The sequence below is a fragment of the Heptranchias perlo genome, chromosome 24 (assembly GCF_035084215.1).
Source record: "Heptranchias perlo isolate sHepPer1 chromosome 24, sHepPer1.hap1, whole genome shotgun sequence".
NCBI classification, from domain to species: Eukaryota; Metazoa; Chordata; class Chondrichthyes; order Hexanchiformes; family Hexanchidae; genus Heptranchias; species Heptranchias perlo.
The window spans coordinates 48206298-48229786 of record NC_090348.1 but is presented as its reverse complement, the minus strand read 5'-3'; the positions used below and the strand labels follow the sequence as shown (position 1 = coordinate 48229786).

General features: G+C 48.0%; 1 protein-coding gene across 1 annotated transcript in view; it reads left to right on the top strand.

Annotated features, from left to right (window-relative positions):
• The first annotated feature begins 1877 nt into the window (after window positions 1-1877).
• Window positions 1878-23489, top strand: part of chkb (choline kinase beta) — a 37331-nt gene continuing 15719 nt past the window's right edge. Inside the window, exons 1-3 of the mRNA XM_068005268.1 lie at window positions 1878-2610; window positions 20310-20418; window positions 23324-23437. Coding sequence (XP_067861369.1) covers window positions 2315-2610; window positions 20310-20418; window positions 23324-23437 — 519 coding nt within the window. The 5' untranslated portion in view covers window positions 1878-2314. The remainder of the gene's footprint in view (window positions 2611-20309; window positions 20419-23323; window positions 23438-23489) is intronic.

Below are 23489 nucleotides of genomic sequence, written 5' to 3'. Positions count from 1 at the left end.
CCACACGCACCATTGGTTACCTGACACGCCCATCCTCAGAGCCCCACCCCCACCATTGGTCACCTGACGCACCCATCCTCACAGAACTCCGCCTTCCTACAGCCAATCAGGCGATGAACAGACTGCATTATAGCACAAAAGAGTGACAAATCCCCAGGACCAGATGGTTTCCATCCCAGGGTTTTAAAGGAAGTCGGTGAGCACATTGCGGATGCCCTAACTATAATCTTTCAAAGTTCTCTCGATTCAGGAACTGTCCCTCTAGATTGGAAAATTGCACACGTCACTCTGCTTTTTAAGAATGGAGAGAGAGGGAAATCGGGGAATTATAGACCAGTTAGCTTAACATCTGTTGTAGGGAAAATGCTGGGGTCTATAATTAAGGATAGGGTGACTGAACACCTCGAGAATTTTCAGTTAATCAGAGAGAGCCAGCATGGATTTGTGAAAGGTAGGTCGTGCCTGACAAACCTGATTGAATTTTTTGAAAAGGTGACTAAAGTAGTGGACAGGGGAATGTCAATGGATGTTATTTATATGGACTTCCAGAAGGCATTTGATAAGGTCCCACATAAGAGACTGTTAGCTAGGATAGAAGCCCATGGAATCGAGGGGAGCGGGGGGAGGGTGGGAGGGGGGCCCATGGAGGGAGAGGAGGAGGAGGAGGAGGAGGGGGGGGGGGAGGAGGAGGAGGGGGGAGGGCCCATGGAGGGATTTGAAAACAAGGATGAGAATTTTAAAATCGAGGCGTTCCCGGACCGGGAGCCGATGTCGGTCAGCGAGCAGGGGGGGGGGGGGGTGAACGGGACTCGGTGCGAGTTCGGATACGGGCAGCAGAGTTTTGGATGAGCTCAAGTTTATGGAGAGTGGAAGGCGAGAGGCCGGCCAGGAGAGCAATGGAATAAAAACAGCAAACGCTGGAGCTCAGCAAGTCCGGCAGCGTGTGGAGAGGAGCAGAGTTCCTGTCAGGATGCAGACACTGCCTGAGATTCTCCGGCACCGTCTGCTTTTTATTTCAGATTTGCAGTATTTTCGCTTCTGAGAGTTGGAATAGTCGAGCCTGGAGGGATCAAAGGCAAATCGCCAATTCTTCCTTCACTAAAAAAGTTCGAAGGAAATGAAAAATAAAACCAGGTGATTTTTCTCGCGGGTTTTTGCTGTCCGGGAGATCAACCGCTAATTGCTGGAGACTCCAGGCCAATCCTCGAGGGTTGGCAACCGCACCATGGCTGCGGGCGGCCACAACGCGGTTCCGGTACCTGGAGTGGGCAAGAGCGGCTTCACCCGCCTCACGGCCCCCGCTAACGCTCGGCTGCTCCCGGTCTGACGGCGCCCCAGGCCCGATCATCGGACGCTCCGCTCCCGCAGCCACAACCACTTCGCGCTCTTTCCATTCTCAGTGTCTATTGGTCGTTGCACTTGTCAATCACTTCATCGCCGCTTGACGGACCAATCACAAAGCGGGAAATGGCACACGCCCCTTCGGAGGCGGGGCTGTCAATCAAATCGTGAGCAAAAGCCCCGCCTACTGGTTTTGATTATCCACGCCGTTGATTGGCCAAGCGTGCTATCAATCAAACGGACGGCGATTTCCCGCTCCTATCTTGCGCTAATCGGATCACGCTATTGGTTTGGACAGAGCCCATTGGCCAAAAGTAACCGCCCATCAGGATTCGCCCCTCCCCCTCAAGCATTGTCCACGCCGCGGCTGTTTTCAGAAGCGCCGTAGTTGATTGGCTGAGCGTCGCCGTCAATCACCCGGTGCGGCAGAAAGCCCGCCCTAATTGCCTGACGGTGACGAGTCACGTTGGGAGGTAACCGGTGCCTGATTGGTGGATGTCAACTGTCAATTAGCTGCGTGTCCCCGCCCCCTGCGGGCTGGCCTTATTCCGGCGGGGAGGCGGAGCCCTGCGTGGAGTAAAGAAAAGGGGAAAGTCACCGCGGCCTAAAGGCAGCAGCAGCGGCGCCCGTGTCCTCACCGGCTTCCCCGTCAGCCACAGCCTGGTCGCACACATTGCCTCGGCCTCGGCTTATTCTACTGCCCCAGTCCCGAAACACACCGTCGGCCTCCGGCCGCCTGTCTCTCCCCCGCCCCCCCCCTCAGCCTTCGCTCGGTGCCCGGCTTAAAGGGGAGGTCGCAACACCCCTTAAAGGGGACCCAGTGTGGCGCAGACTCTTTTTTATTTATCGGATCATTTAATTAAGCTCATTTTACCGTCGATCAAAAGCCTCGGGTGTTTGCAGACGGTGGGCGGTGTTGAGTTTGAGAAGCGCCCGCCCGCCCGCCCGGCCCGGCCCGGGACACGGCGAGTCAATGGAAGCGAAAGGTTTCTGCAAGGGAGACGGTGCCTGCAACGCAGTGGCGCCGGAGCCTCACCGGCTGCGGACCATCGGCAGCAGGGACCGCTCCCCCAACCCCAGCCCCAGGGGCGAGGAGCCCGACACCAACGGCGAGGACTACGAGGATTCGGAAGCCGAGCAGTATCGGGACGGCCGGAGCGAGGAGGTGAACTGGGAGAGCAAGGTCCAGTCGTACGCCTGGTGCAAGGAGTTCCTGGCCGGGTCCTGGAAGCTGATCACGGTGGAGGAGTTCCAGATCTCAGTCGTCAGGTAAGAGCGACCGCCGCGGAGGCTCGGATTCATGCCCCACCTTTTAAAGGGGGATAAAGCATCTTGAGACATTTCCCCCAATCGACATGACGGAGACTGACACCGAGCCAGCCAGGGGGCAAGGACAGAAATCAGCTCAAAATGGTGTTGTCAACTGTCAGTGCTGGGGGATGGAGCACTTTAAATATCAGGCACCCCAATGTCCCATCAAACACTCCCAGGTACAGGGTTAGATACAGAGTAAAGCTCCCTCTACACTGTCCCATCAAACACTCCCAGGGCAGGTACAGGGTTAGATACAGAGTAAAGCTCCCTCTACACTGTCCCATCAAACACTCCCAGGGCAGGTACAGCACGGGTTAGATACAGAGTAAAGCTCCCTCTACACTGTCCCATCAAACACTCCCAGGTACAGGGTTAGATACAGAGTAAAGCTCCCTCTACACTGTCCCATCAAACACTCCCAGGGTCAGGTACAGGGTCAGATACAGAGTAAAGCTCCCTCTACACTGTCCCATCAAACACTCCCAGGGCAGGTACAGCACGGGTTAGATACAGAGTAAAGCTCCCTCTACACTGTCCCATCAAACACTCCCAGGGCAGGTACAGCATGCTATGCTGCGGGAATAATGTCACATATTAACTACATGAGCTGTCTGGTCACTATCTGACATAACAGCCCCCGCTGTAAAGTACAGAACGAACTCACAGTAGGGACACCCTGACCAACTCCACGTTACATACACAAGCAATTTCAAGGCTGTGATCACAGAGCAGGATTCAGCCTTTGGTCATCATGCTGGGTTTGCCTCTACTGCTGTGGACAATTCAGGGGACAGTAGCCCAGTGGTTCAGGTCCTGGACTAGCAACCCAGATGTCACGAGTTTAAATCCCACCAGGGCAAGTTGCGAAACTGAATTCCACAAATCCGATAATTTGAGGGCTGGCACCAGAATAAATAATCGTGAAATGCTGTCAGATTGTTGTGAAAACAGAACTTGTTCACTAATGTCCTTCATGGAAGGGTACCTGCCATCCTTAACCAGTCTAGCCTACATGTGTCTCAAGTCCTGCACTATATGGTTCACTCTTAGTGCCCTCAGGGAACCTAGAAATGGGTAATAGATGTGACATTGTTCCCACAGCATGGCCCCGAGTTTATTTACTGCTTCTCTGCCCAGAATTGTCACCCATTATATTGATTCAGTCTGTGAAGAGTCATGGGATGTTTTTCTAGGTTAAAGGCACTATATAAATGCAACATTTACCACACTGTGGAATGAAATAGCTAAACTATCAAATTCAGCTTCGCCTTGCTTAGTATCTGATCCAGATCATAAGGAGATGCTATTGGTACATTTTGGGTTATACTATTATACAAGTAGATATAGGGCAGTGTGAGTCAACTACTGTAAAGGAAGACACACTGACTGTATATGAGTCAACCTGAGAAGGTATCTTCATCAGGTCCAAATTTGTAACACCCGCTCATTCATCCCCTCTAATTATCCCCACTCCTGATGACAGACCTGTACCCGCCAGTACTGTACCCCAGCGTTATACTGGGACAGACCTGTACCCGCCAGTACTGTACCCCAGCGTTATCCTGGGACAGACCTGTACCCGCCAGTACTGTACCCCAGCGTTATCCTGGGACAGACCTGTACCCGCCAGTACTGTACCCCAGCGTTATACTGGGACAGACCTGTACCCGCCAGTACTGTACCCCAGCGTTATACTGGGACAGACCTGTACCCGCCAGTACTGTACCCCAGCGTTATACTGGGACAGACCTGTACCCGCCAGTACTGTACCCCAGCGTTATACTGGGACAGACCTGTACCCGCCAGTACTGTACCCCAGCGTTATACTGGGACAGACCTGTACCCGCCAGTACTGTACCCCAGCGTTATACTGGGACAGACCTGTACCCGCCAGTACTGTACCCCAGCGTTATACTGGGACAGACCTGTACCCGCCAGTACTGTACCCCAGCGTTATACTGGGACAGACCTGTACCCGCCAGTACTGTACCCCAGCAGCTGAGCAGGCTCACAAGCATTTGAAAGTAACAAGTCTGATAGGACCTTTATAAAATGTGCAGCATTCTAACTCTCCTGTATCTTCAAATCTATTAATTGGCTACTACATCAACAGGGAGGGAGAGAATGAACGTTTCTGGTCTGTGACCTTCCGCCAAAGCTGGAATAAGTTTGTGATTTAACAGTTTTTAAGCAAGTGCAGAGCCAGGGAAAAGGTGCGGGGGGGGGTGGGATGGGGGAAAAGAGGACAAAAGGGAAGGTCTGTGATAGGGTGGAGGGCAGGAGTGAACAAATGACTAAAGGGATGATGGTGCAAGGCAAAAGGGGGTGGTAATAGGACAAGGAAAGAAACAAAAGATGGGTCTCGAGGAGGTGTAAATCATTCCAGCAGAACCATTACCAGCACCTGCTAGTCCAAAAAAATGGGAGCAATGGTTATGATCTGAAGTTATTGAAATCATTGAGTCTGGAAATTTGTAAAGTGTCTAATCAAAAGATGAGGTGCTGTTCCTTAAGCTTCCGTTGAGCTTCATTGGAACAGAGTGGGAGCAGGATGGAGAATTAAAATGGCAAGTGACCAGAAGCTCAGGCTCACGCTTGTGGACTGAGTGGAGGTGGTCAGCAAAACTATCACCCAGTCTGCGTTTGGTCACCCCAGTGTAGAGGAGACCGCATGGTGTGCAGCGAATACAGTATAGTAAATTTAAAAGAAGTACATGTAAATCACTCTTTCACCTGGAAGGCGTGTGTGGGGCCCTGGACTGTGAAAGGGCAATTGTTGCATCTCCTGCGCTCGCGTGGGAAGGTGCCGTGGGAAGGGGAGCGAGTGCTCCCCTCTCTCCGGAAGGCTGATGGTGTTGTCTAACATATGCCTGGAGCAAAATGTGGCTTGTTTTATAGGCCAGAAATGAGCAAACCATTGAATCTGTACTGCTTTCTAAGATGTGTTTTTCTGCGTTGAGTTGAATTGCCTATAGTATTTATTTTCCTTAACCAAAGGAATGCAAGTAATGTGGAGTTAACCATTTTCTTCAAATCTTCCAAATGTTAGAGTTCATTTGCCTTGTGGTTATAGTCTGAATTGAAGAAATCACACCGTAGGTTCAGAGGAAAGCCCACAAGGTTCTAATTTCTGTTCTAGTTCCTGTTGTACAGTGGCGATTGGCCAGATTTGCAGATGCCACTGAGTTGGGATGTTGAAAGAGAATCTAAATAAAATTTGCAAGTGAGCACAACAGAAGGTTCATGAGACACACCCCTAGTGTCAGAACACTAAGTTATAAGGAAAGCTTACAAAAATTCTACAGCCTTGAAACGAGGCCAGTGAGAGGGGACCTTGTAGAGTTGTATAAGGTTCTGTCAGCCTTGGCTCGGTGGTAACACTCTCCTCTCTGAGTCAGGAGGTCGTGGGTTCAAACCCTACCCTAGAGACTTCAGCACGTAATCCAGGGAGGTGCCGTCTTCAGCCCTCAGGTGGATGTAAAAGATCCCATGACATTATTGGAAGAAGAGCAGGGGAGCTCTCCCCGGTGTCCTGGCCAATATTTATCCCTCAACCAACATCACTAAAACAGATTATCTGATCATTATCTCATTTCTGTTTGTGGGATCTTGCTATGTGCGAGTTGGCTGCTGTGTTTCCTATAATTTTCTTTTACACAGCGAGTTATGATCTGGAATAAAAACACAAAGTGCTGGAAATACTCAGAGTCAGGCAGCATCTGTGGAGAAAGAAACAGAGTTAATGTTTCAGGTCGATGACTCTTCGTCAGAACTGGAAGGAGTTGAAGATTAAACCGTTTTTAAGCAAGTACAGGGTCGGGGGGTGGGGAGGAAAGAACAAAAGGGAAGGTCTGTGATAGGGTGGAGGGCACGAGTGATTTTAAATAACAGAAGGAATGATGGTGCAAGGCAAGGAGGGTGAAAAGAAATTAGCAAAAAATATAAAAACAGATAGCAAGAGTTTCTATAGTTATATAAAAAGAAAAAGGGTGGCTAAGGCAAACATAGGTCCCTTAGAGGATGAGACCGGGAAATTAATGGTGGGAAACATGGAGATGGCAAAAATGCTGAACAAATATTTTGTTTCAGTCTTTACAGTAGAGGACACTAAGAATATCCCAACACTGGACAAACAGGGGACTCTCGGGGGGGGAGGAGCTAAATACGATTAAAATCACTCAGGAGATGGTACTCAGTAAAATAATGGGACTCAAGGCGGATAAATCCCCTGGACCTGATGGCTTCCATCCTAGGGTCTTGAGGGAAGTGGCAGTAGGGATTGTGGATGCTTTGGTGATAGTTTTCCAAAATTCCCTGGACTCAGGAGAGGTCCCGGCAGATTGGAAAACTGCTAATGTAACACCGTTATTTAAAAAGGGTAGTAGGCAGAAGGCTGGAAATTATAGGCCAGTTAGCTTAACATCTGTGGTGGGTAAAATTTTGGAGTCTATTATTAAGGAGACAGTAACGGAACATTTAGATAAGCATAATTTAATAGGACAAAGTCAGCATGGCTTTATGAAGGGGAAGTCATGTCTGACAAATTTGCTTGAGTTCTTCGAGGATATAACGTATAGGGTGGATAAAGGGGAACCAGTGGACGTAGTGTATTTAGACTTCCAGAAGGCATTCGACAAGGTGCCACATAAAAGATTATTACTTAAGATAAAAAATCACGGGATTGGGGGTAATATTCTGGCATGGGTGGAGGATTGGTTATCGAACAGGAAGCAGAGAGTTGGGATAAATGGTTCATTTTCGGACTGGCAACCAGTAACCAGTGGTGTTCCACAGGGGTCGGTGCTGGGTCCCCAACTCTTTACAATCTATATTAACGATTTGGAGGAGGGGACCGAGTGCAACATATCAAAATTTGCAGATGATACAAAGATGGGAGGGAAAGTAGAGAGTGAGGAGGACATAAAAAACCTACAAGGGGATATAGACAGGCTGGGTGAGTGGGTGGAGATTTGGCAGATGCAATATAATATTGGAAAATGTGAAGTTATGCACTTTGGCAGGAAAAATCAGAGAGCAAGTTATTTTCTTAATGACGAGAGACTGGAAAGTACTGCAGTACAAAGGGATCTGGGGGTCCTAGTGCAAGAAAATCAAAAAGTTGGTATGCAGGTGCAGCAGGTGATCAAGAAAGCCAACGGAATGTTGGCTTTTATTGCTAGGGGGATAGAATATAAAAACAAGGAGGTATTGCTGCAGTTATATAAGGTATTGGTGAGACCGCACCTGGAATACTGCATACAGTTTTGGTCTCCATACTTAAGAAAAGACATACTTGCTCTCGAGGCAGTACAAAGAAGGTTCACTCGGTTAATCCCGGGGATGAGGGGGCGGACATATGAGGAGAGGTTGAGTAGATTGGGACTCTACTCATTGGAGTTCAGAAGAATGAGAGGCGATCTTATTGAAACATATAAGATTGTGAAGGGTCTTGATCGGGTGGATGCAGTAAGGATGTTCCCAAAGATGGGTGAAACTAGAACTAGGGGGCATAATCTTAGAATAAGGGGCTGCTCTTTCAAAACTGAGATGAGGAGAAACTTCTTCACTCAGAGGGTGGTAGGTCTGTGGAATTTGCTGCCCCAGGAAGCTGTGGAAGCTACATCATTAGATAAATTTAAAACAGAAATAGACAGTTTCCTAGAAGTAAAGGGAATTAGGGGTTATGGGGAGCGGGCAGGAAATTGGACATGAAGCTGAGTTCGGATCGGTCAATGCCCTGTGGGTGGCGGAGAGGGCCCAGGGGCTGTGTGGCCGGGTCCTGCTCCGACTTCTTGTGTTCTTCAGATTTGTGGTTGGGATCAGATCAGCCATGATCTTATTGAATGGCGGAGCAGGCTCGAGGGGCCGATTGGCCTACTCCTGCTCCAATTTCTTATGTTCTTATGTAATGGGACTGGTTAAGAAACAAAAGATGGGTCTAGAGGAGCTGTAAATGGCAACAGCAGAGCCATTACCAGCACCTGCTGTCTGGGAAAAATGGGAGCAGTGGTTCTGATCTGAAGTTATTGAAATCAATGTTGAGTCCAGAAGGTTGTAAAGTGCCAATCGAAAGATGAGGTGCTGTTCCTCGAGCTTACGTTGAGCTTCATTAGAACAGTGTAAGAGGCCGAGGACAGAGTGGGAGTGGGACGGGGAATTAAAATGACAAGTGACCGGAAACTCAGTCACGCTTGCGGACTGAGCAGAGGTGTTCAGCAAAGCAATCACCCAATGTTACGATCTGGAATGCGCTGCCTGAAAGGGCGGTGGAAGCAGATTCAATAATAACTTTCAAAAGGGAATTGGATAAATACTTGGAGGGGGAAAAAATGTTGAGCTCAGTTTAATGTTTCATTGAAATGATGCCATTTTTGATTATGAGCTCAAATGGGGCCTGAGCTGAGTTTAAACCCCACATCCTACCCATTACCAAGACCACCATTGCCCACCTCTGATCCTACCTCAGCCCCTCGTGTTTGTGTTACCTCTAAACTTGATTATTCTGATTCCTTCTGGCCTCCCATCCGCCATCATCCACCAGATAGACTTCTCAAACACAGTCACCTGGATCTCATCCTGCACCAAGTCTCACTGGCTGGTTGTCTCTCAATATATCTCCTCATCTTTGTCTTCAAATCCCTCTCTCTGCCACTTGTTCCAGCCTTCAATTTCCTCCCAGACCCAAGTCTAACCTCATGTATGTTCTCTCCCTCCACCCCTCCATTTGTCCCTGCTTTCTGGGACTCCCAATCTAAAACCACTCTGCTTCTCTTGCCTTTCAAAAGCCTTCTCAAAGCCCAACATTTTGGCCTGGCTTTCAGTCCTCCCTTCTAATCTATCTCTTTCCACTTGTGGAGCATCTTGGAATGTTTTTTTTACATTAAACGCTGTATAAATGTTAGTTGTTGTATGTTGACAGTGATTTTATAAAGCCGCCTATTCACTCAGGTGCATTTAATGCAGATGTTTTTCTGAAGAGGGTAGCAGGTGGCTTGCTCTGAGAGCCTTGGAAAATGCATCCTGGAGACTGATGTTTTACACTGATCAATCACAGTTTCATGGTGACAGGTAACTGAAAGCTGTGCAGAGGCAGAAAGGATTTGCATCCAGATGAAGATTTATCCAAGTTGATCTATTTTTACTTGGTTTATAAAACTGCAGTGATAACATTCTGGTGCCAAATTTCTTTTTTTTTAAAAAAGAAATATAATTTAACGGGGAGAGGAGGAATAACTCGAAGGACAGCGCGATACTGGACGGGTCGATTACCTATCTGCTGTTTTCAAGCACTCTACTAATAATGTCAAACAAAGAGCTAACCAGCGAGATATGATGGTGGGTCTGTTCTTCCCCCCCCCCCCCCCCCCCCCCCCCAGGTCATGTATTGTGGCTTTGTACAGCTCAAGACTGGAGGGGATTTGAGGAGATGAAGAATAAGCACATTGTGCCACTGAGCAGAGAGGTGCAGGCTACCTCCCACTTGTGCCTCTTCTCAGGTCATGAGATCTGACTGCACTGTTGGTTGAGACTTTGGGCACTTCCCTGCAGAAAGGGCAGAGAATTCACATCTGGAATGGGGTGATCACCAGAATGATACTGGGGTTTAAATGGTTAAATTATGAGGACAAGTTCAATAAACTTGGTTTGTATTCCCTTGAGTTTAGAAGATTGAGGGATGATCTAATCAAGGTCTTTAAAATGATTAAGGGATTCGATAGGGTAGATACAGAGAAACTATTTCCTCCGGTGGGGGAATCCAGAACAAGGGGGCATAATCTTAAAATTAGAGCCAGGCCATTTAGGGGTGAAATCAGGAAGCACTTCTTCACACAGGCTAGTGGAAATCTGGAACTCTCCCCAAATAGCTGTGGATGCTGGGGGTCAATTGAAATTTTCAACAACGAGATCGATAGTTTTTTTTGTTGGGTAAGGGTATTAAGGGATATGGAGCAAAGGCGGGTAAGTGTAGTTGAGGTACAGATCAGCCATAATCTAATTGAATGGTGGCACAGACTCGATGGGCTGAATGGCCTACTCCTGTTCCAACCCCTGGAAAGAAATTGATATTTACCTGCAGGTTTTCTGTTCTTGACAAACCTGGTCAGGGAGTTCCATAGTTTTGGAAGGAATGAGTCAGACCAGGAGACAATGTGATGAGTCGATTTCAACACAGGGGGAGGAATGGGAGGTGTGGAGTTTGAGTTACAAGAGAGGGGCATTGGAAGTAGCATTGACAATAGAAGCAAGATGCAAGCAGGAAATTGGAAGGAGGAAGAGTCAGAGGTGATACTTGGGTTTCAGTGAGATTAGGGTGGGATGAAAATGGACAGAAATGAGATTTGGGGTGAGTACCATGAATGATGTATAAATGAGGAGTCAGCAGGTTACTGGTAACAATTGCCCAGTCGACGGTTTTAGGAGTCAGTGAGCTGAACTGACGCGTGGCTGCTGACACATTATTAACTTAATCTTTGTCCATTAAACCTTTGGCATATATCCAGGCTTTGAATTATCTGACACATCCTCATGTGTATGAGTAATCGATTCTGGAAAATCTGAGTCAGTTGCACTTATGTCCCACAAGTCAGTGATTTGGCTGTTGACCGATGGTCTGAGATAGTGTGCTGCAAACAGTGCAACCATTGGTGGTCTGAGAGATTGTTTCCCCTGGCTGGAGAGTCTAGAACTAGGGATCATAGTCTCAGGATAAGGAGTCGGCCATTTAGGACTGAGATGAGGAGGAATTTCTTCACTCAGGGTTGTGAATCTTTGGAATTCTCTACCCCAGAGGGCTGTGGAGGCTCAGTCGTGGAGTATATTCAAGGCTGAGATCGATAGATTTTTGGACTCTAAGGGAATCAAGGGATGGGAAAGTGGGGTTGAGGTCAAAGATCAGCCTGAAGATCTGACTGAATGGCGGAGCAGGCTCGAGGGGCTGTGTGACCTACTCCTGCTCCTATTTCTTATGGCCTTATGTTTTTAGAGCAACCATTGGTGGTCTGAAATAGTGCTTCCAAACAGAGCAACCATTGGTGGAGCCGTTGAATTTTGAATTTGCTTGAAATGGACAGTTTCAAGATATACCGCAGTACAGTCAGTGGGTGTGTGAATGGGTTAAAGTCTGTCCAACTGGACATGAATCACTTATTGCATGTTGTTTGGAACCATGGAAATATCTGAGTCAGAAGCTTGCTCTGAGGTAACTGATGATTCAGCCTGTGACTGTGGACTTTGGTGTCACCACTGACAATCTGCACTTGCTCATTAGAACACTAAAGAGGCAACAGGCCATATCATCATGCATGGGGCAAGGGTTATGGGGTTTAAACTTTGAGTGTTTTACATTTTATTTACTTACAGTCCCACAGATTTCTTCCCTTTAGGGCAAATGGTTATCTGGAAGGTAATACATGCTTGTAGTGAGTTACAGGCTGGAATCTAATCGAGGAGTTTGGGTAAGGTTTTTTTTTAAAATGTGATTGAATCTGATTATAGTGTCAGCGGATGAGGATGACCTGCTGGTCACAATCTGAAGCTTACTGCTGAGCAGCACTGAGTACAGACACTCCTTTTACATTTAATGCAAACCTATAGGCATTCTTTCAGCACTCATTCAGTAGCTCTTAGTCAGCAATTTGTTCCAGTTGATGTGTGTCTGTCTGTTTGAGCAGCGCAGCAGCTGTTTAAATCCTCTGCTGCACTACTTAAAATGGTCATCCTGTGGGAGAAAACAAATGGAGAACAAAGGATACCCACCACTGTCCCAACATTAACCGGCCAGTGGAACCAACGCAAATCCTGCAGGCTTGATCGAACTGGGGGTTGCAAAGAGGGTTGGATCCTTGTGTCCTCATGATGGTTACAGGCTGTTTGCACTGTATGTAATTACGGAAGACTTCATATAGTTTTATTCATTTTTGTTCTGCCAGCAGCAGTTGTTGCAAATACTACCCCATCCCCACTGATTTCTGCACGCTAAGAATTCACATTGTATTTAAACAAGAACAACGTCCATTGTCCCATCAGTGCTGTTCATACAGTGAAAAGCTGGCTGTGTGGAATTTCGTACAGAGTCCATTTGAGCTGCAGGAAACACCCAGGGTTACAGTCTTACATTGTGCTGTTTTTATAGTGTACTGGTGCAAATTAAACTTAGTGACTGCACCATATGTGCCATTAGCTTTGCGCTTGAGACACCATGGAATTTGAGCTGTCAGGCAGGCTCAGTGGGGCGCGGATCTGTGTCTGCGCTTATCTTAGGGTTGTTTAAATTCCACTCCTAACTTTGCAGCTCTGTGGATGGGCCTGTTGCAGTGCTGACCAGGAATATCTTCTCCTCCACCGCCCTCTCTTCTCCTTTCCCTCCCTCCCTCCCTAACCCCCCGCCCTCTCTTCTCCTCCTTTCCCTCCGCCCTCTCTCTTCCTTCCTCATGCTCACACTCTCACGATGGCTGGGGAGTCCAGAACCAGGGGTCACAGTCTCAGGATACGGGGTATGCCATTTAGAACCGAGATGAGGAGAAATGTCTTCACTCAGAGGGTGGTGAACCTGTGGAATTCTCTCCCACAGAAGGCAGTGGAGGCCAAGTCATTAGATGTATTCAAGAAGGAGATCGATATATTTCTTAATGCTAAAGGGATCAAGGGATATGGGGAAAAAGTGGGAACAGGGTACTGAGTTAGACGATCAGCCATGATCATTTTGAATGGCGGAGCAGGCCTGAATGGCCTACTCTTGCTCCTATTTTCTATGTTTCTATGTCTAAAATGGCAAAAGACCAGCAGGTCAGGGTCACGCTTGTGGACTGAGCGGAGGTGTTCAGCCAAGCGATCACCCAATCTGCGTTTGGTCTCCCCAGTGTAGAGGAGACTGCATTGTGAGCAGCAGCTACTGTATATTAAATTGAAAGAAGTACAAGTAAATCACTGTTTCACCTGGAAGGAGTGTTTGGGGCCCTGGACGGTGTGAAGGGAGGAGGTTAAGGGGCAGGCATTGCATCTCCTGCACTCCCATGGGGAGGAGTGCAGATGTTGGGGGTGATGGAAGAGTGGACCAGGGTATCGCAGAGGGAGCAGTCCCTTCGGAATGGTGAAAGGGGAGGGGAAGATGTGTTTGGTGGTGGGATTGTGCTGGAGGTGGTGGAAATGGTGGAGAATGATATGTTGAATGTCGAGGCTGGCTGGGTGGAAGGTGAGGGAAGGAGTACCCTATCTCCCTTCTGGAAGGGAAGGGGTGAGGGCAGAAGTGCGGCAAATAGGACAGACATGGTCCTGTCAACTACAGTTGTCAGGAATCCTCGATTTGAGGAGAGAGGAAGACACATCGGATGAATTGGTGTGGAAGGTGGCATCGTCAGAACAGATGTGACGGAGAAACTGGGAGAAGGGAATAGAGTCCTTACAGGAAGTGGGGTGGGAGGAAGTGTAATCAAGGTAACTGTGGGAGTCAGTGGGCTTATAATAGATATTAGTTTACAGCCTATCCCCAGAACCTGTATTAAGGGATATGGACCAATGGCAGGTATATGGAGCTTGATCACAGATCAGCCATGATCTTATCAAATGGTGGAGCAGGCACGAGGGGCTGAATGGCCTACTCCTGTTCCTATGTTCCTAAATGGAGATAGAGGAGTTGAGGAAGGGAAGAGTCGGAGGTGGACCATGTGAAGCCAACGGAAGGGTGGAAATTGGAAGCAAAGTTGATGAAATTTTCCAGTTCAGAGTGAGAGCAGGAAATGGCACCGATAGTCATCCATGTACCAGAAAAAGAGGTGAGGGAGGGGAGCTGAGTAGGACTGGAACAAGGAATGATCCACGTATCCCACAAAAAGGCAGGCATAGCTAGGACCCATACAGGTTCTCATAGCGACACCTTTTATTTGGAGAAGTTGTTCAACGTAAGAACAAGTCCAGCCAGGTGGTGGTGGATGGGGACTGGTTGGGCCTCCGTTCAAGGAAGAAGTGGAGGGCCCGCAGGCTGTCCTGGCAGGGGATGGAGGTATAGAGGGACTGGACGTCCATGGTGAAAAGGAGACAGTTAGGGCCGGGGAACTGGAAACTGCTGAAGTGGCGGAGGGCATTGGAAGAGTCATGGATGTAGGTCGGAGAAGACTGGAGAAGGGGAGGAAAAAAATGAAATAGAGATAGGAGGAAATAAGTTCCTCGGGGCACGAACAGGATAGAACGATAGGACTGCCCTGGGAGACCCGTTTGTGGATCTTGGGAAGGATGTAGAAGTGGGGTTTGGGGACTGGGGATGGGGTTGGGGGGGGAGAAAGAGATTTAAGAGGTTTTTTAAAATAATGAAGAGTTTTGATGGGGTGACTAGGGAAAGACTACTTCCCCTGGTTGGGGAGACAATGACGAGAGAATAAATATTTAAAGCAAAAGATGATAAAGGGCCACGGTGAGAGTGTGGGGCATGGGATTAATTTTCGAGCAAAGAGCCAACACCAACATGATGGCTAAATGGCTTCATTCTGTGCTATAAACTTCTACAGTTGTTAATATCGTTTTCAAAGCTTTGTGGAGTGGGTTCTATCTGGTGCACTATTGTATCTTTCAGAGACGGGATGAGCTAAGGATATTTCTTGTCTTGGCAGTGTTCCGAGTAGTGTATTACATTAATTCTGAACATAAGAAATAGGAGCAGGAGTAGGCTACACAGCCCCTCGAGCCTGCTTCGCCATTGTCAGATCACAGCTGATCTTTGACCTCAACTCCACTTTCCCACCCGATCCCCATATCCCTTGATTTTCCCCTAGAGTCCAAAAATCTATAGATCTCTGTATTGAATATACCCAACAACTCAGCATCCACATCTGGGGTAGAGAATTCCAAAGATTCACAACCATTTGAGTGAAGAAATTCCTCCTTATCTCAGTCTTAAATGGCCGACCCCTTATCCCGTGACTATGCCCCCTAGTTCTAGACTCTCTGGTCAGGGGAAACAGCCTCTCAGCATCTACCCTGTCAAGCCCCCTCAGAATCTTATGTTTCAATGAGATCACCTCTCGTGCTTTTAAACTCGAGAGTATAGGCCCATTCTACTCAATCTCTCCTCATAGGACAACCCTCTCATCCCAGGAATCAACCTAGTGAACCTTTGTTGCACCCCCTCTAAGGCAAGTATATCCTTCCTTAGATAAGGAGACCAAAACTGTAGAGAAGTAGTACGACTTCCTTACTCTTGTACTCCAACCTCCTTGCAATAAAGGCTAACATACCATTTGCTTTCCTAATTGCCTGCTGTACCTGCATGTTAACTTTTTGTGTTTCTTGTACGAGGACACCCAAGTCTCTCTGATTTAAGAATGGGACTTTTGACTTGAGAAACCCAGGTGAAGGGCCAAGGCCCCCAGTACAGGTTGGAAGGAGTGGCAGAGAAACACAAGTAAGTGGGGAGGGTGTAATTAGGTGATGCTGTAGCTGGGCGAGGGGGGGACCGTACACTTTTGAGTGTCTGGGACAGAGCAGGAGACGGTGCACGTGTCCTGATTTTAACAGTGAAGGAAGAGTGAGCATTTGGAGCTTAGGGGGAGCACATCTGAGGAACAACAACAGCACCGATAAAACGCAGAGAGATGAGGAGCAGCCTGTGGTTGTGGGCATCTAGTTAAAGATTGGAGCCCAATAGTGACTTGACACATTCAGCTCCAAATCTCGTCAACTTTTGTACTTGTAATGTAGAATTACCCTGTAACAACCAGTTACCTTCAAGTCTGACATCAGTTTCCTGTGTTCGGCATAAATCAATACCTTCGTTGCCAAACTTGAGGCTTGGCACCAATCAGGGATTTGGCACATCCTGACTACAAATAACAGTTATTCAAAGAGGACAAAAAAAGCTTGGTGTTGTGGAAGCATAGAAACGGGTCCTTTGGCCTGTCGAGACTGTACTCGTGTTTTTCTACACAAGTCTCTAGCTGATGTAATCCCACACCCTGAATATTCCTTTTTCGAGCAACTATGTAATTGTCGTCTTTTAAAAGAGTTTGTGCTTCAACAATTGTTTGTGGCAGAGAATTCCACATTCTAATCACTTAGTGTTTTTCTAACCTTTGCCTCTGTGAGACATGAGGATAAAGCTACAGGTTCATGCTGGGGTACAGGCCTTGGACAGCACCAGCTCTCTGCTACACCACCTAAATGCCAGTACTTTCATGGACAGTCAGTATCTGCAGGCAATTTGACCACAGAGAGCATCACAGCTGATGCCACCAGCCATTCACACCACCCTCTCCTCCTCCTCCCCCCCCCACATTCTCCAGGATAGTGGTTGGGAGCAGGAACCATGGCTGACTTGCCTCTTCCCCACTAGCCCTGGGATAATAACGCCAATGGTAACCCTCCACTTGCCATCCCAGCAGAGATTAGCTAACTCAACAAAGAGCTGGGATTGAATTTAGGACCTTTTGGTTTATATAAGCTCAGTTGGACACTGGCTGATGTGCTTAACGATGGAGCCATCGGACAGGTGTAGGCATTTATTGCAATGTGTTTGGGCCAATAAATTGGCTGCTGCATACAAAGTGTGAAAAGTGAAATGATGGGGAAGCTTCTGAAAACTGCCAAGATGGGCTAACTTCTCTCTCTCTCTCTCTCTCTTCGTGTGTTCCTCTCTCCTCTCTTTCCTCTCTCGCCGTGTGTGTTCTCTCTCTCTCTCGTGTGTGTTCTCTCTCTCTCGTCGTGTGTTCTCTCTCTCTCTCGGTGTTTCTCTCTCTCTCGTGTGTTCTCTCTCTCTCTCGTCTCGTGTGTTCCTCTCTCTCTCTCTTCGTGTGTTCTCTCTCTCTCTCTCGTGTGTTCTCTCTCTCTCTCTCGTGTGTTCTCTCTCTCTCTCTCTCGTGTGTTCTCTCTCTCTCTCTCGTGTGTTCTCTCTCTCTCTCTCGTGTGTTCTCTCTCTCTCTCTCGTGTGTTCTCTCTCTCTCTCTCGTGTGTTCTCTCTCTCTCTCTCGTGTGTTCTCTCTCTCTCTCTCGTGTGTTCTCTCTCTCTCTCTCGTGTGTTCTCTCTCTCTCTCTCGTGTGTTCTCTCTCTCTCTCTCTCTCGTGTGTTCTCTCTCTCTCTCTCTCTCGTGTGTTCTCTCTCTCTCTCTCTCTCGTGTGTTCTCGTCTCTCTCTCTCTCTCGTGTGTTCTCTCTCTCTCTCTCTCTCGTGTGTTCTCTCTCTCTCTCTCTCTCGTGTGTTCTCTCTCTCTCTCTCTCTCGTGTGTTCTCTCTCTCTCTCTCTCTCTCTCTCTCGTGTTGTTCTCTCTCTCTCTCTCTCTCTCTCTCGTGTGTTCTCTCTCTCTCTCTTCTCTCTCTCTCGTGTGTTCTCTCTCTCTCTCTCTCTCTCTCTCTCGTGTGTTCTCTCTCTCGTGTGTTCTCTCTCTCTCTCTCTCTCTCGTGTGTGTTCTCTCTCTCTCTCTCTCTCTCGTGTGTGTTCTCTCTCTCTCTCTCTCTCTCTCGTGTGTGTTCTCTCTCTCTCTCTCTCGTGTGTGTTCTCTCGCTCTCTCTCTCTCGTGTGTGTTCTCTCTCTCTCTCTCTCTCTCTCGTGTGTGTGTTCTCTCTCTCTCTCTCTCTCTCTCTCGTGTGTGTTCTCTCTCTCTCTCTCTCTCTCTCTCGTGTGTGTTCTCTCTCTCTCGTGTGTGTTCTCTCTCTCTCTCTCTCGTGTGTGTTCTCTCTCTCTCTCTCTCGTGTGTGTTCTCTCTCTCTCGTGTGTGTTCTCTCTCTCTCGTGTGTGTTCTCTCTCTCTCTCTCTCGTGTGTGTTCTCTCTCTCTCTCTCTCGTGTGTGTTCTCTCTCTCTCTCTCTCTCTCGTGTGTGTTCTCTCTCTCTCTCTCTCTCTCGTGTGTTCTCTCTCTCTCTCTCTCTCGTGTGTTCTCTCTCTCTCTCTCTCTCGTGTGTTCTCTCTCTCTCTCTCTCTCGTGTGTTCTCTCTCTCTCTCTCTCTCGTGTGTTCTCTCTCTCTCTCTCTCTCTCTCGTGTGTTCTCTCTCTCTCTCTCTCTCTCTCTCGTGTGTTCTCTCTCTCTCTCTCTCTCTCTCGTGTGTTCTCTCTCTCTCTCTCTCTCTCTCTCGTGTGTTCTCTCTCTCGTGTGTTCTCTCTCTCTCTCTCTCTCTCGTGTGTGTTCTCTCTCTCTCTCTCTCTCTCGTGTGTGTTCTCTCTCTCTCGTGTGTGTTCTCTCTCTCTCGTGTGTGTTCTCTCTCTCTCTCTCTCTCTCGTGTGTGTTCTCTCGCTCTCTCTCTCTCGTGTGTGTTCTCTCTCGCTCTCTCTCTCTCGTGTGTGTTCTCTCTCTCTCTCTCTCTCTCTCTCTCGTGTGTGTTCTCTCTCTCTCTCTCTCTCTCTCTCGTGTGTGTTCTCTCTCTCTCTCTCTCGTGTGTGTTCTCTCTCTCTCTCTCTCTCTCGTGTGTGTTCTCTCTCTCTCTCTCTCTCTCGTGTGTTCTCTCTCTCTCTCTCTCTCGTGTGTTCTCTCTCTCTCTCTCTCTCGTGTGTTCTCTCTCTCTCTCTCTCTCGTGTGTTCTCTCTCCTCTCTCTCTCTCGTGTGTTCTCTCTCTCTCTCTCTCTCGTGTGTTCTCTCTCTCTCTCTCTCTCTCTCGTGTGTTCTCTCTCTCTCTCTCTCTCTCTCTTGTGTTCTCTCTCTCTCTCTCTCTCTCTCGTGTGTTCTCTCTCTCTCTCTCTCTCTCTCTCTCGTGTGTTCTCTCTCTCGTGTGTTCTCTCTCTCTCTCTCTCTCTCGTGTGTGTTCTCTCTCTCTCTCTCTCTCTCGTGTGTGTTCTCTCTCTCTCGTGTGTGTTCTCTCTCTCTCTCTCTCTCTCGTGTGTGTTCTCTCTCTCTCTCTCTCGTGTGTGTTCTCTCGCTCTCTCTCTCTCGTGTGTGTTCTCTCTCTCTCTCTCTCTCTCTCGTGTGTGTTCTCTCTCTCTCTCTCTCTCTCTCTCGTGTGTGTTCTCTCTCTCTCTCTCTCTCTCTCTCGTGTGTGTTCTCTCTCTCTCGTGTGTGTTCTCTCTCTCTCTCTCTCGTGTGTGTTCTCTCTCTCTCTCTCTCGTGTGTGTTCTCTCTCTCTCTCTCTCTCTCGTGTGTGTTCTCTCTCTCTCTCTCTCTCTCGTGTGTGTTCTCTCTCTCTCTCTCTCGTGTGTGTTCTCTCGCTCTCTCTCTCTCGTGTGTGTTCTCTCTCTCTCTCTCTCTCTCTCTCTCGTGTGTGTTCTCTCTCTCTCTCTCTCTCTCTCGTGTGTGTTCTCTCTCTCTCTCTCTCTCTCTCGTGTGTGTTCTCTCTCTCTCTCTCTCTCTCTCTCTCGTGTGTGTTCTCTCTCTCTCTCTCTCTCTCTCTCTCGTGTGTGTTCTCTCTCTCTCTCTCTCTCTCTCTCGTGTGTGTTCTCTCTCTCTCTCTCTCTCTCTCTCTCGTGTGTGTTCTCTCTCTCTCTCTCTCTCTCTCTCGTGTGTGTTCTCTCTCTCTCTCTCTCTCTCTCTCGTGTGTGTTCTCTCTCTCTCTCTCTCTCTCTCTCGTGTGTGTTCTCTCTCTCTCTCTCTCTCTCTCTCTCGTGTGTGTTCTCTCTCTCTCTCTCTCTCTCTCTCTCGTGTGTGTTCTCTCTCTCTCTCTCTCTCTCTCTCTCGTGTGTGTTCTCTCTCTCTCTCTCTCTCTCTCGTGTGTGTTCTCTCTCTCTCTCTCTCTCTCTCTCTCCATATAGTGGTGGCCTCAGTAACCTGCTGTACCTGTGCTCACTGCCGGACCATGTCCTGAGTGTGGGGGATGAACCTCGCCAGGTTCTGCTGCGTGTTTATGGAGCCATCCTACAGGTAAGAGCTGCTGACTGATTCGGGATTAAAAACCCCAAGCTTTTTAAAACGCCCGTGCAGCTTTTAAACTCTGTTGATCTTTCTTGACATTTATTCCATTACAAATGTCGTTCTTACTTTTAAAGAATACCCAATTCTCTTTTTTTTTTCCTCGAATTGCTGGGATATGGTTCCACAGCCACTCTCCTCTCTCTCTGGGACCTCGCCCAAGCCCTAGATGGAGAGTGTCTGCAAACTGCTTGACTGTGGAGACACCACCGCTGAATTAGACCCTGTACAAGTCCACCTCGTCCAAAAGGGCTGAAGAATGGATATCTCGGCTATCTTTCCACTACCCGAGAGCAGCGGCAAATTATTTTGTTTATTTTTATACCCTAGATTTGCAAACTTGTAATATTTACAGTTTGTGTTGTAATTTCAATCTGGGCTAAAGTTCAGGGCTTGGGAAAGGAATATGAGCCTGCTGACGCTGCAGAACTGAACACTTGTGGAGCAGGGTTTAACTTTCACTTTTTTTTGGCAGTCCCAACTTATTTCTGGCTACTGGTTTGAGAGGCAGCCCCTCACAGCAGCACCTGAACCTATAGCACCAGGCTGCAATGAGAGTCTCCTGTTTTCTGGCTGGGAAGGGTCCTAACTGAGTTGAGTTGGGGCAGTCTCAACCCCACCTTGACTAAGCTCAAAGCTACGGCACAACACTGGACAATTGGCCATCTCGCTTGGAGTTCGTGGGAGTGCCTGTTTCTAGATGATGCACAAGTATCGTCAGTCACTCCTAATAAGCAGACCTAATGTCCCCTATGATCCAGAATCTCCCTTTTACTGTCCAATTTCTCGTTAAACAATTGCACAACCTGGGGATTATAAACACAGAACTGTGTACACTGGTGACTAATATCACACAGCGCTGCCACGCACAATCTGCTTTCTTTACAGGAGGTGGACTGGAAATCACTCTCTATTGAGACACAACACAACTGCAAACCAACAAATTGGCTTTTTTATATTCATTACATGGATGAACAGAATACAGTTTTCAGAGTCAGATCAGCCAATTTCCTACACTCTCCCATCTTTTCTGTTTCACTCGCCTCCAACAAGTGCGAGAAGCTCATGGATTTTTTTTTTGTCACCAAGGCATAGACTTTGGGGGTGATTTTAACCCCCTCGAACGAGTGGCTTGGGGGTGGGTGGGAGGTTAAAATAACTTTTTGGAGCGGGACCGCATCCCGGCTCCAACTCCCCCACTTCTGGGTTTAACTCAGGCAGGTTCGTATGCGTGTGCACATCAGACACCAGGAAGTCCTGCCCCCACTTAAAGCCAGCGGGCCGATACTTAAAAGGGCAATATGCCTCTTGAGGTACTTAATATTTTGTGTATTGGAAAACTTAAATGAATTTACCTTTACCTGTGCGGGTTTCCCATCGCCCCTGATCTCCGATGCTAGCTGGACCATACACCACCCACCCCCCAATCTTCGTTGCTGGCTGGACCCCCAATGTTGTCCCCCCCCCCCCCCCCCCTTCGGTTTTTTGCAATGCGCTCGCTCTCCCTCCTGCCCCCCCCCCGCCCCCCCCGATTTGCAGCTCCTTTCACTGCTGACAAACCATCAATCTGGCTGCCTGGCGCATGGGAAACCTGGGAGCTGAAATATTCACCTTCAAATGAGTTGCGATCGCAGATTGAGACACACTCAATTCGCTTCCGGGTTCCCCACGTGAATATCTGTGGATGTGTGGGGTACCCAGCTCCGAGTTTAAAAAAAATCATGCCCCTTGTGTTCAGCTGCCTCTGCTACCTCCCCTTTCCCATCAAGCCAAACCCAACTCCCCCCGTTACAATTAAAAATAATAGATGCACCCATAATATGCTCCAGCTGTAAACATACGTTCACGCTAGCTATTCCACAGCTAACTGGTCCTCCTGTTCTGTTGTAGCCATTTTGAATTGACGTTCCAATTTTGTGTTTGAGAGAGGGGGGAAAGCAGCTCCCCTTTAAGACTGAGGTTGGGTTTGGCCTGCTGGTTGTCAGTCGCTGCGGTTTTCAATTTGGTCCTACACCTCCAGGGAAACAGCACATCTCCCATCGTTTCTTTCAGCTAGAATAGCTAACATTGAATAAAAACCACTTTTGCTGATTGCTTGGAGTTTTACTCTGTACCTAACCCGTGCTGTACCTGCCCGAGGAGTGTTTGGGCAGACTGGATGACTATTGGGAAAATATTAATTCCCCAACTCTGATTCCTTACCATGAGCATAAAAGTGCAAGGTTTTTTTTTGTCTGGGGATAATCCCAGTCTGAGCAGAAATCCTTTGCAAGATATGCTGCATTAGTGAAGAATCCATTTGTTCTCTCGTCATTGCTGGAGAATGTGTCCAATTGAGAATTATGTTTGTAACAGTGAGGAGACTGTAGCTTTAGACTCCTGGACACTGTCCAATTGCGGATCAGGCTCACTTTATTCCAGCTTCCCCAGGCACTCCTCGCACAGCGGGCCCCTGTTGGGGCACAGTTGCCCACGGGGCTCCACATGACCGTTCTTCATTCTTCTTGTTGAAGGGCTCTGCAAACAGAGGCCTCACTCACAGTGGAGCCCAGTTCTCGTCTGATGTCCATCCATGTGTATTTTTCGGTACAATCACTGATAGTGATTGGGAACGGGAGTCCTGGCTGATTTTTGTTTCCCTTTCCGGAGCCCAGGACTGCTGAAGCAGAATGTAACTCCCCTACACTCTGCCCAGCTCAGACTAGATGTGGCTAAAATTGACAATCTTTTACCCAGGGTGAATATCGCTTAGTTTTGAAAGGCCATTACCTGAATTTATTTTGAAGTGGTTATTGTATCAGGTGTGATTTATGCGACTGGTGTGACCGTAAACTTAACTTGTTTTTGTCCTTTGCAGGGTGTGGATTCTCTGGTTTTGGAGAGTGTTATGTTTGCTGTTTTGGCAGAACGTGCCTTGGGACCAAGATTATATGGAGTGTTTCCACAGGGACGTCTGGAGCAGTACATTCCAGTATGAACTTGTTTCTCTCCTCTGCCATTTATTGGACGTAGTCTCTCGAGTT